Genomic DNA, 12158 nt, shown 5'->3' on the forward strand with positions numbered 1-12158 from the left:
TCCCCTTCACAGAAGACTGTTTACATCATAGAGCTCACAGTTCCATGGGAGAACTCTGTTGAGGAGGCCTATGAGCGTAAGAAGCTGCGCTACGCAGAGCTTGCAGCAGAGGCAACGCAGCGTGGCTGGAACACCAAAGTCTACCCAGTTGAAGTGGGATGCTGACGATTTGTTGCGTCATCTACCATCAGACTGCTGAAGGAGCTTTGAATCCATGGTCAGGCTCTGCGGAAGACCATAAGATCACTCTCAGAGGCGGCTGAAAGAAGCAGCCGGTGGATTTGGCTCAAGCGGAAAGACCCATGCTGGGCCCCAAGTACGTCAGGGTGAATCTTTGGGACGGTTTGACATGGGACACGCGCTGAGGGCTGATCATCCTGCAGCGGGCCGCCCTTGTGGAGGGTGTATAGTGTTAAAAGGCCGAAACACCCAGTGATGCAAGGGTACACTACTGATGATGTGTCCTGTGCTCAACTGTCCTGAAAGTTACCCAGGCCAAGATATACGTATCCCGCCCCCCCACCGATGTTGAGCGTCTACCACTCTCAACAATCAACGAATGTCGTGAAATACTCCCCACCTATTGGCACTAGGGACTAATTAACATCTTGTCCTGTGTATTTGATTCTTCTCCAGAGATGCTGCCTGACCTGCTGAGTTACTCCAGCATTTTGGTTGGTTGTTTGTTTGTTTGTTGTTTGTTTCTGTCTGTCTGTCTGTCCTCCAGCACCTTGTTTTTGACTCAAGATTTCAGCATCTGCGGCCTCTTGTGAGGCCATAATGGCCCGCCTCTTATGTGACGTCAATGGCGTCCCGTTGCCGGTGAAGCCGTTTACGTCACATTGAGTGGGCGGGGCGGGGATGGGAACGCCCGCCGTGACGTCAGCGGCCTCCCATTGTCGGCGAATCTGCATCGGTCATAATCAGTGGGCGGGGCCGGGGATGGGGCCGCCCACCGTGACGGAGGGGGGTGGGGCTTGGTGTCGTCACGCTCCTGCTCGCCGGTCGCCGCTGCTGTCACTGTTTACTTCGGGCAATGGCGGCCGCTACGTGTGGCGGTACGCTTCGCTTCTGTAGCCTCAAGCACGGCGGGACGAAGGAGCATCACCGCTACCATCATCACAACCAGCACCAACATGTCAGGAGACGCACCGACTCCCGGCGGAGACAGGCTGCCCTCAGCTTCCTCAACAACATCTCACTGGACGGCCGCCGGCCCGCCGAGCTCGCCAATGGCTTCGAGCACGACCGGCCGGAGCAACGGCAGCAGCAGCATGAGGCGGCGGTGGCAGTGGCGGCGGCGGCGGCATCGGCCACACCGAGCATCTCGGTGATCGCTCACACCTCCCGGCTGGGGCCTGTAGCAGCGGCGGCGGCGGCGGCAGCATCGGGAGGTGTGGTCGCCTCGCCGGGTGACCCGGGGCTGGGGCCGAGCGCCGGCGAGGCCGTTGCCCAGCAGCTTGCCTCGGGACCGGGGACGCCACTGCCCAGGAGCGGGCTGGGGACAACGCCGGCCGTCGGACCCCTCGGGTTGGAGAGGCAGAGGTGGGTGTCCGGGAGGCTCGGCGGTTGCCAGGGGGGAGTGAGTTGTCTGCTTCTCTCAGCATCCTGTCAGCGGGATAGATGCTCACTCGGTTTGACGGAGCACACATTTGACACCTTCGTAGATGTTTTCAGCCACGCCACATACTCTCACCACACATCATAAACTTTACTCGTGATTTTTTTTTAAAAACATACTAAACAAAAACCGTACAAAGCTCCATACATTCAATATTGACTGTTTTAGACCCAGTGGTGTTCGCGCCTCTCGTTTTCTTTACCTGCCATGAGCCACTCAGGAAGGTTTTAATGTGTACATCCGGGGGTTAAAATTAAGTTTTATATGTCTACTGATAGAACCTTTAACAACACTTTTTAATAAGGACTATAAACCTTTCTTTCAAAATATGCAGTTATGTAGTATGGCCGAGTTTTGTTTTGGAGGCAGTTCAACAGCTGCAAGTGTCAACGATTCAAGTTGATCGATTTTACTCGGTCGCGAAATGTTTTTGTTTATTATTGTCACATGTACCGAGATACAATGAAAACCCTGTTTTGCGTGCTATGCCGACAAATCACAGTACATCAGGCAACACAAAAGGGGAAACAGACTGCAAAATATAGTGTTACAGCAACAGATAGAGTGCAGATGATAATAAATACAAGGGCTGCTGAGAGGTAGATCAGAGAATTCATCCTTTGACAGGTCCATTCAAGCAATTGATAACAGCGTGGAAGATGCTATTGTTAAATGTGGTGGTACATTCTTTCAAGATTTTGTACCTTCTGTCCGATGGTAGTGGAGGAAATAGAGAGAATGACCAGGGCATGAGTGGTCCTTGATTATGTTGACAGAGGCTGCGTGAAATCTAGTTGGAGTTGATGTAGGGGGGAGGGAGGGGGGAGAAGAGGGGGGTGGAAAGAGGAGAGGCTGATTTGCATTATTGACAAGGGCTGCATTCACATGTTTCTCTAAATTATGGCTTTGAGAAGAGCATTTGAAATACTGTGTTGCGTCTGGATAGGATGCTTTCTATGTTCATGGCAGAAATTAGGAAGAATCATTGGAGGTGACATGCCAAATCACCCTCCTGTGGAATTGGAGACAGTGGTGTGCTTTCTTGGCTGTAGCGGTTGTTGAAAAATTGTTGGTAATATTTACACCATAATTAGGAGCTTGAATCTCTCGACTATACCCAGTTTGATATCATTGATACAGGTTGGGGCGTGTACTCCACCCTTCTACTAGCTGAACCGGCTTCTTCATTTTGAGCTATTGTAGTAATAAATGTATCACTTTGCAATAATCATGTTATGATTGTTTCACCCATAAAAAGCACTAAATCATTTTCTCTCTGCTGAAACTAATGTGTTTTTCTCCTATCACTTGCTAGAGTCCCTAGTTTATCTTGTCTTCAATACAGGTACATCTAATAATGCAAATATATTGTTTAAGATTCATAACTGCTAGTTTAGTTTAGAGGTACAGCGCGGAAACTGCCCCACCGACCAGCGTTCCCCTCACATTAACACTATCCTACACACACTAGGGATAATTTACACACTTTACTCAAAGCCAATTAACCTACATCCCTGTACGTCTTTGTAGTGTGGGAGGAAACCGAAAACCTCGGAGAAAACCCACGCAGTCACAAGGAGACAGTCCAAACTCCATACAGACAGCACTCGTAGTCTGGATGGTACCCGGGTCTCCGGCACTGCAAGCGCTGTAATGCAGCAACTCTATCTCTGTGCCACTGTGCTGCCCCTTTATGTTCCAGACAGTTAACATTGAGGGGAGATGGCAATAATGAGAGTTCTAGCTAAAGCTGGTTATGTGCCTGCGGTGTCACTTCTGACAGTTGATGTATAATATTTATAGCATTAATCTTTCAGTGGGTGGGAAAGGGAAAGAGAAGATCTGTGGTGTGTTTATATAATACTGGTTTGAACATACCCAAGAATGGCACATGATTGCAACCACATTGGATTTAGTCATCGGCTGTCAAACACCCTGGAGGGATTTTTGATTTGTTTTGCAGAGTTGGGTGTAGTCCTAATTCTAAATCTATATTGCATATTTAGCCTTTGTCATGCATTTATCATTTTGTATCAGTACAAAACTTGCAGAGAGAATGTACCCTAAGTGGCAAAATCATTTTAGGATGTTTCTGGAAGTAATTTTTAAATAGAATTATGATTTTTTAGTGAGGTTGGGCATTGGTTCTTGGTTTCTTGGTCCTCCAAAATATTCCAAATGGAATTTAAACTGGAGGTGGTGGAGGGAGGACTTAAGCCAGAAAGGGTTATTGGGAAGAAAGAGCTACTTTAAATTTAGTTGCATCTGGTTGGGTAACTATAGTAGGGTGGAGATTATTCCATGCTCTAATTGTGTGGGGGAAAAACGAATTGCTGTACACATCTGTCTTTGTAGCTGGGATCACAAATTGGATCGAATGCCCTCGTCTGCTCCTAATTGGTTTTGGTTTGGTGTAGGTCTTGTAATCTATGTCGAGCTGACCATTTAACATATTGTAACATTCAGCCCATCAATCTGCTCACTCTGCTTGAGCACTTCATCCTCTTTCCAATCTTTAATCTTTAAAATCCACCGTGTTCTTTACTGAAAGTAATGCATTTGCGGCTGGTGCTTTCCAGTTCAATTCCAGCCAGAAAATGATTTAGTTATGCATCTATCTCTGCATGAGCATGTTTGATGACAATCATGCAATATCAAAATGCATGTTGGGAAAGAAACAGATTCGCTATTGCAATTGGATCTTCGACATCCTCATCGGTAGACCTCAATCAGAGCGAATTGCCAAGGACACCTGATTGACCATCAGCACGGCCACATCAAGTCTGTGGGATAAATTCCTTGCTTTATTCTCTATCCTCGTGTCTGTAGCCACACATTGTTCCAGCTCCATCTTCGCCAAGGATACCTTCGCTATTGCTTGAAAAAGTGGTTGTGCTCAGTGCAGGAGCGAGATCATTAATCTGGTTGAATGGTGCTTGGAAAAACAATCTTGCTCTCAACATTAGCCAAGACTGATTAGCTAATTGGTGACTCCAGGAAAGGAAAGCCTAGGATCCATTAATCTGTCTTCAGCAAAGGGATGACCATGAAGAGCATCGGGTTCCTGAGAGTACATATCTCCAATCTGTCTTGGCCCCAACACATTGATACAATTCCAAAGAAAGCTCGCCAACACTCAATTTGAGAAGATTTGGCATGTGGCTGAATACTCTGTTGAACCTCTGCAGGTGTACAGTGAAAATAATTCTGACTGGTTGCATTAAGTAAGTAAGTAAATTTATTGGTCAAGTATTCACATACAAGGAATTTGCCTTGGTGCTCTGCCCACAAGTAACGACATGACATACAATGACAGTTACGAAAGACTCAGAAAACGCTAAACATTAATAATAATAAAACTAATGATAAAACACCATTGATCAAGCATGTGAACTAACAAAATACCAGATCAAAGGGAGGCTACAGATTTTTGGCTGTTGAGCAGAGCAACTACTCGTGGTTAAAACCAGTTTTTATGTCTGACAGTCAGGAGTCGCTTTCCAGAGGGAAGTGATTCAAAGAGTTTGTGGCCAGAGTGAGGGGTCAGAGATGATCTTGCCCTCTCACTTCCTGGCCCTTGCAGTGTACAGTTCATCAGTGGAGGGAAGGTTGCAGCCAATAACCTTCTCAGTTGATCAGAGGATTCGCTGCAGCCTCCAGGTGTCGTGCTTGGTGGCTGAGCCAAACCAGACCATGGTGGAGAAGGTGAGAACAGACTCTGTGATGGCCATATAGAATTGGACCATCATTGCCTGTGGCAGATTGTGCTTCCTCAGCTGTCGTAGGAAGTATATCCTCTGTTGTGCTTTTTTGACTGTGGAGTCGATGATCATTACGGCCTGGTTCTATAATTGAAATGCTCAGGAAGGAATGAGGCAGCAGAAAATGCCTAGTGTTTCACTGGTATCAACCTCAGAAATGATTGTACAGGAAGCAATCCCTCAAGCCAGCGAATATCAAAGCACCACACCACCCTGGGCACGGTTTTATCTCTGCGACCTCCAGCTGCAAGAACAATTTCTTCCCATCAGGTTGTTTAACCGGCCTGCACAACCCTACCTCAATATCGACCTATTATGGGCTTTGCACTAAGGTTGTGCTACATACTTTGGTTTGCACTATCATGGTCTGGCTTACCTAGAATAACTGAATTTATTGTTGTGTTAATGTGCCTGTAAAGCTGCCACTAATAAGAATTTCTTTGTTCAGGTTTTGGCACGTGGTTAGTAAACATGCTTGACATGTAATGTTGGATCTGCAAATGTCTTTGCAATGTACCCTAAATCTCAAATTTTAAACTTATTTTTACCATTTTTGAATAAAGAAAGCTACTGTTTCCCATGGACCAGATTTTGGTAATGAGAGTGAAACGTATAGTTTCTAGCGCACTGAGGGCTCACCAGGCTGACATGGCAATTGTAAATATTGGGGACGATATCGCTTCCTGGTCTGTTTCTTGGGTATCCTTCATAAGCTTGTGACTGGTTCAAGGATATACTCAATAATGTATGTAGCAATGTTTGCAATTTATCCCATAAGATAAAGCACAAAAATAAGTTTAATTTGACACCTAATTCACTTTCATATCTTCAGTATTAAAAAAGTTATGGCCATTTTCATACTCGGAAATTAGCATCTTATTCCCTATTGATTTTCCATTGACTTAACACAAAAGCTGTGATCGAGGACAGTGAAATGGCCATAACTTTCTTAAAAATTAAGAGAACTGAAAGAAATTTTCAGTTATTATAGATTGAAGCATTCTGAAACAAATATGAAACAATCCAGCATCTGCAGTTCCCTCTTAAACACCATGAAACAATCTTACTTGGATGACCTGAAATTAAAGCATATAATTAGTTAGTTACCCAATTGTAGCTAATTCCAAACTTCAATTACTAGATCTAGACATCTATCCATTTCTTAAGAAAAGATTAACATTTTTAAATAGCCTAAGTGTCCAAATAACATTCACGAAGAATTCACAATAAAACATGATTTTTAAATCTCATTGACATTAATTTATAGGCCAAATGGAAGGAATTTAGCGTTCAATTGATGTAAATTAATGGCCATTTAAATCAGCTTTCGAGTGGGATCCTGTGGAACTCTGTGGCATGTGCTGGTTTAGAACGTTGCGGTAGATTTGTACCCCCATATGCCCAGAAAAAAACTGCAGGATTTAATGGGGCCCCAAATTAGCTGCTCGCAACATTAAACTTTGTATAAAGGTATCTTAAGAAGCCATTTTTAATGTAAAAATAAACAACCCACCTTCCGTTGTCCACTGTATGAGATCCGTCCCGTTGTCGGCGGTCGTGGGTTTAGAGGATAATTTTTAACTTACTATAACAACTAAATTAACCAATATAGTTTAAAAATAGCTCCAGCAAACCAACGTCCCAGCGATTTTTCGTCAGCAACTAAGTAGGCTGAACAACCTCGATTTGAATAGCCTAGGGAAAATCGCGTTTTTAAACCCGCCCCTCTCTCAACGGCGCCAAAATCACGCACACGGGCTGGGACAGATCTGCAGCGACGCTGAAGGTAGGTTTTGCAACATACCTAATGTATGATATCCTGTAATCAAATATCAAAGTAATTGCTAATATACTAAAATTTCATGCATATTTTGAAACAAGTAACGAATAACAGCTAATGTTCAATAAATAATAAAATACACTTTTAGAGTACAGCATTGAGATAATTGATTTTGCTCTGCTGTTATTATTGAAAAGTGGTTTCCAAATGTTGTACCATTTAAGTTATGAGATACTCAAGATTTTCTAGTCCTGTAGGTTGCTTGGTTGATCAGTGTCTCTCATGTTAGTTAGATCATAAAATAAATTGCAACCTCTCAAATGATTTTATTCTAAATTATCGTTGGAATATTATCAATCTAACTCGTTACTCCATTATCAAGTGATCCATTATCTTATTTCTGAAGGGCTTTTAAAAGTGAGCTATTTCTTATTTTCAGAGAGTTGAGTGAAATGGGAATTAATTTATAAAGTGAACAATTGTCTGAAGAAGGGTTTCGGCCCGAAACGTTACCTATTTCCATCACTCCATAGATACTGCCGCACCCGCTGAGTTTCTCCAGCACTTTTGTCTACCTTCGATTTTCCAGCATCTGCAGTTCCTTAAACAATTGTCTAAATATTATCTCCTGATTAACTCCTCCTCAAAGCTTCAATGAGAGGATCTGCATCAAGAAAGTATATTGGAATATGGCACACTGATTCTTTAACTAAAAATAGCGAGAACAAATATGTTTAAGTATTGGATAAGGAATAAGTATTGAACCTTGGTATTCAGTAAAGTTGTCAATATTTCAACCATCTAATTTTTAATCAAATTGGGTAACAAAATGCAGGCAGTACCCCAGTCGTTACATCGTGTAGATTATGTACACTTGCATTCGCCACTTTGCTCCTGAACTCTCATCTTCTGTACACTAAAAGCCAATGTGCTATTTCCCTTCTAAATCCTTTTTTTTGTTGTTCCCTACCATAAATGAATAACCCTGCAAATCCTATCTTTACATTTTATTCTTGCTTTTTTGTGTACAATTCATATCCCTTTGTCAATTCCTTGACGTTTGACCTTTGTGTTAGACCCAATGTATTGAACCCAATTAATTGAAGCAATAGACTGAACCGTTGAAGCCCTTGGCATCCAATGGTAACACGTTGCCAACTGAAAATGACCAGTCATCCTGCTCTCTGTTAACTAATTCTCTTTTCATGCAAGCGTTTATCCTCAACCACAGGACCCATTGTAATGACAAAGAGCAACATGAATTGAATAGTTAGAATGAAGAACTTACCAAGTAGAAACAAATGCTAACAGTCACTAGTAATGAGATATTGTGTATTTGCAGATGTAATCATTTACAGTGTGCTCATCCTCTAACTACAATAGAATTATAGTGCTACAGTCACATAATATTCCTGATGGTAACCTTTCAGATGTAGAAAATTGCATTGTGTGAGTCCTCGATAACAATGATCAGAGATATGTGAACTTTGTGTTTTTGGTCATTAAAAAAAAATCTATTTTGCAAAAAGTATAAAAATACAAGTTTTTGGCTAGTTTAAATTATTTAACAATATAGTAAAGACAAGATTAGAATTTTTAAAGTAGCATAAGCTGTTTTGATTGTAGGTTGGCAAAAACTCCGACCCCCGACGCATGTGGCAAGGCATCCAGGCCATCACGGACTATAGACCCACCAACACAAACCCCACATCTAGCGACGCCTCCTTCCTTGAGGAGCTTAACCACTTCTATGGCCGCTTCGACAGGGACAATCTAGAGACGGCCATCAAGGCTGTGCTCCCTGCTGATCACCAACCCCTCACACTCACCCCCTACGACGTGTACGTGGCACTGAGTAGGACTAATGCACGTAAAGCTGCTGGCCCTCATGGCATCCCCGGGCGCGTCCTCAGGGCCTGTGCTGCGCAGTTGACAGACGTCTGGACTGACATCTTCAACCTGTCACTTGCCCAAGCAGTTGGCCCCACGTGCCTTAAAGCCACCTCCATCGTGCCGGTGCCAAAACACTTCACTGCGGTAAGCCTCAATGACTTCCTCCCAGTTGCACTTACCCCCATCATCACCAAGTGCTTCGAGAGGCTGGTCCTGGCACACCTCAAAGGCTGCCTAACCCCCACATTGGATCCCTATCAGTTTGCCTACCGCAAGAATAGGAGTACGGAGGATGCCATCTCAAAGGCACTTCACTCCGCCCTCTCCCACCTCGACAACAGAGACACTTACGTAAGAATGCTGTTCATCGATTACAGCTCAGCATTCAACACCATTATACCCTCTAAACTGATCACCAAACTCGGTAACCTGGGCATCGACCCCTCCCTCTGCAACTGGATACTGGACTTTCTAACCAACAGACTCCAGTCTGTTAGGTTAGACAAGCACACCTCTTCAACCCTCACCCTGAACACCGGCATTCCACAGGGCTGTGTGCTGAGCCCCCTCCTCTACTCCCTCTTCACCTACGACTGCACACTTGTACATGGTACTAACACCATCATCAAGTATGCAGATGATACAACGGTGATTGGCCTCATCAGCACCAACGATGAGTCGGCCTATAGGGAGGAGGTCCAGCTCCTAGCAGCATGGTGCGCTGACAACAACCTGGCCCTTAACTCCAAGAAGACCAAGGAGCTCATTGTAGACTTCAGGAAGTCTAGGGGCGGCACGCACACCCCCATCCACATCAATGGGACGGAGGTGGAACGTGTTTCCAGCTTCAGGTTCCTGGGGGTCAACATCTCCGATGACCTCTCTTGGACCCACAATACCTCAACTCTGGTCAAGAAGGCTCACCAGCATCTCTTCTTCCTGAGGAGACTGAAGAAGGTCCATCTGTCTCCTCAGATCCTGGTGAACTTCTACCGCTGCACCATCGAGAGCATCCTTACCAACTGCATCACAGTATGGTATGGCAACTGCTCTGTCTCCGACCGGAAAGCACTGCAGAGGGTGGTGAAAATTGCCCAACGCATCACCGGTTCCTTGCTCCCCTCCATTGAGTCTGTCCAAAGCAAGCGTTGTCTGCGGAGGGCGCTCAGCATCGCCAAGGACTGCTCTCACCCCAACCATGGACTGTTTACCCTCCTACCATCCGGGAGGCGCTACAGGTCTCTCCATTGCCGGACCAGCAGGTCCAGAAACAGCTTCTTCCCTGCAGCTGTCACACTACTCAGCAATGTACCTCGGTGACTGCCAATCACACCCCCCCCGGACACTCCTTCCACAGGAAAACACTATGTCTGTATACATGTAAATAGATTTATTTATTGAAATCATATTCTATGTCGCTCTTCAAGGGAGATGCTAACTGCATTTCATTGTCTCTGTACTGTACACTGACAATGACAATTAAAGTTGAATCTGAATCTGAAAAAATAGCTTGAGTTCCACTGTGATAAGAGCTTCACAACCTTGTTAAATATTTACCATTATGTTTAAGCTGTCAGATTGTGGGGAAGTGCATCTAGATTATGGAAACATGCGACAGTTATTAGTAATGTTGTTTTGACATTGAAACCTTTTTAACGTCAGTTTGAAAATGGATCATACGCAGTGACACTTCATTTGCAATCAATGGCTCAATCATTTATAAAAGACTAAACCTATTGCTTCATCTAAGAAAACTTTTTCTTGTAAGTTCTAAAATTCTTGTTCCAGTTAAAGTTAGTATTTATTCTCCAGATTTACAATGCTATTACAGCAATAAATTATTCCTCGGCTAAGAAATCAGTTTTAAATTATAATTTATTAGGATCATGTTTCTTCCTTGACACTGACTTTTCATTACTACTCTTCATTCATTATGCCCCTGGACACAGCGAGTTTTAAACATTTTCTTCATCCAGCATGACTGAATATCCTTCCCTGTTCAGCTTTGGCTGTTTCTTAATGCATTAATAAAGATCAAGACATTAACAGATTTTTTTCAACTTATTCTTTGAAAATTGTTTTTGTGAGAAAGAAAATTCTTCCATTGAATCCTGCTGTATGAAATTAATTTTGCACATGCTAGTTAATTCATTAGTCATAGCAGCAGAATTAGACCTTTCAACCCATCGAGTCTACTCCGCCATTTAATCACGGCTGATCTATCTTTCCCTCAACCTCATTATCCTGCCTTTTCCCCATAACCCTTGACACTCTTTCTAATTGCTTTTAAAAACGATTAGTTATTTGACAGCCAACCTATATTTTGTTACAAAGTGCAGAATGTTCTCAGTAATCAGAAAAAAAGATTGACGTGTATTTTATAATTTCCTAAGTAAAACGTGTAGAGACTTCCTAGTGTATTTAATTTTGGCCTTTACTTGTGTTTGACAGTTGGGAATGCATGGAAGCTCCCTCCAAGTTATTACCTATGGAAGCTGTTACCTTAATTATGTGATATAAATGCATTCCTAGCTACTGATTGCAGTCATATTGTAGCTGCTCTGTTCAATACATCAACTGATGGAAGTCTCTTTTCTGCTTCTGTTGCTTTAAAATCAAGTGATTGCTATATTTACTCACCAACTACTTCAATCCCTCACTGCACAGTTCACCCAACACTCCTGTTCTCTGTCTCCCCAATGGTCCCAAGTCCTATATACTCATCATTGTGGCCGATTGTGAATTTAAAAATCTACTTTTGGCAAGGAATTGGATCTGGATTAATCTTTTAGTTTAAGGCTAAGGACGTAGAGATTTGTCTCTATTGTATGTTCTCTGCTTCTGTAATGTGTTCATCCGCATTAAAAATATGACACAAAGTTTAAAGTATTAAGTGAACATGGCAATTGAGAAGAAACAAAAATAAATACATAGTGAATCGCATTAGGTGACATCAATTCCCAATCCTGTTTAGGCAAGCTTTGTAATGTCAAGGCTGATTTTCCAAATTAGTTATGTGATATGATGGGTTTTTTATTGTGTGGAAGATATTTAAGGTTTGTTTTAAACGGAGTAAATATTTTCAAAGAACAAAATACTGGAA

General features: G+C 43.2%; 1 protein-coding gene across 1 annotated transcript in view; it reads left to right on the top strand.

Moving 5' to 3' along the window:
• Positions 1-977: 977 nt before the first annotated feature.
• Positions 978-12158, top strand: part of LOC129707239 (CDK5 and ABL1 enzyme substrate 2-like) — a 31367-nt gene continuing 20186 nt past the window's right edge. Inside the window, exon 1 of the mRNA XM_055652103.1 lies at positions 978-1545. Coding sequence (XP_055508078.1) covers positions 1037-1545 — 509 coding nt within the window. The 5' untranslated portion in view covers positions 978-1036. The remainder of the gene's footprint in view (positions 1546-12158) is intronic.

This window comes from Leucoraja erinacea, chromosome 21, assembly GCF_028641065.1.
Source record: "Leucoraja erinacea ecotype New England chromosome 21, Leri_hhj_1, whole genome shotgun sequence".
Taxonomy (NCBI): Eukaryota; Metazoa; Chordata; class Chondrichthyes; order Rajiformes; family Rajidae; genus Leucoraja; species Leucoraja erinaceus.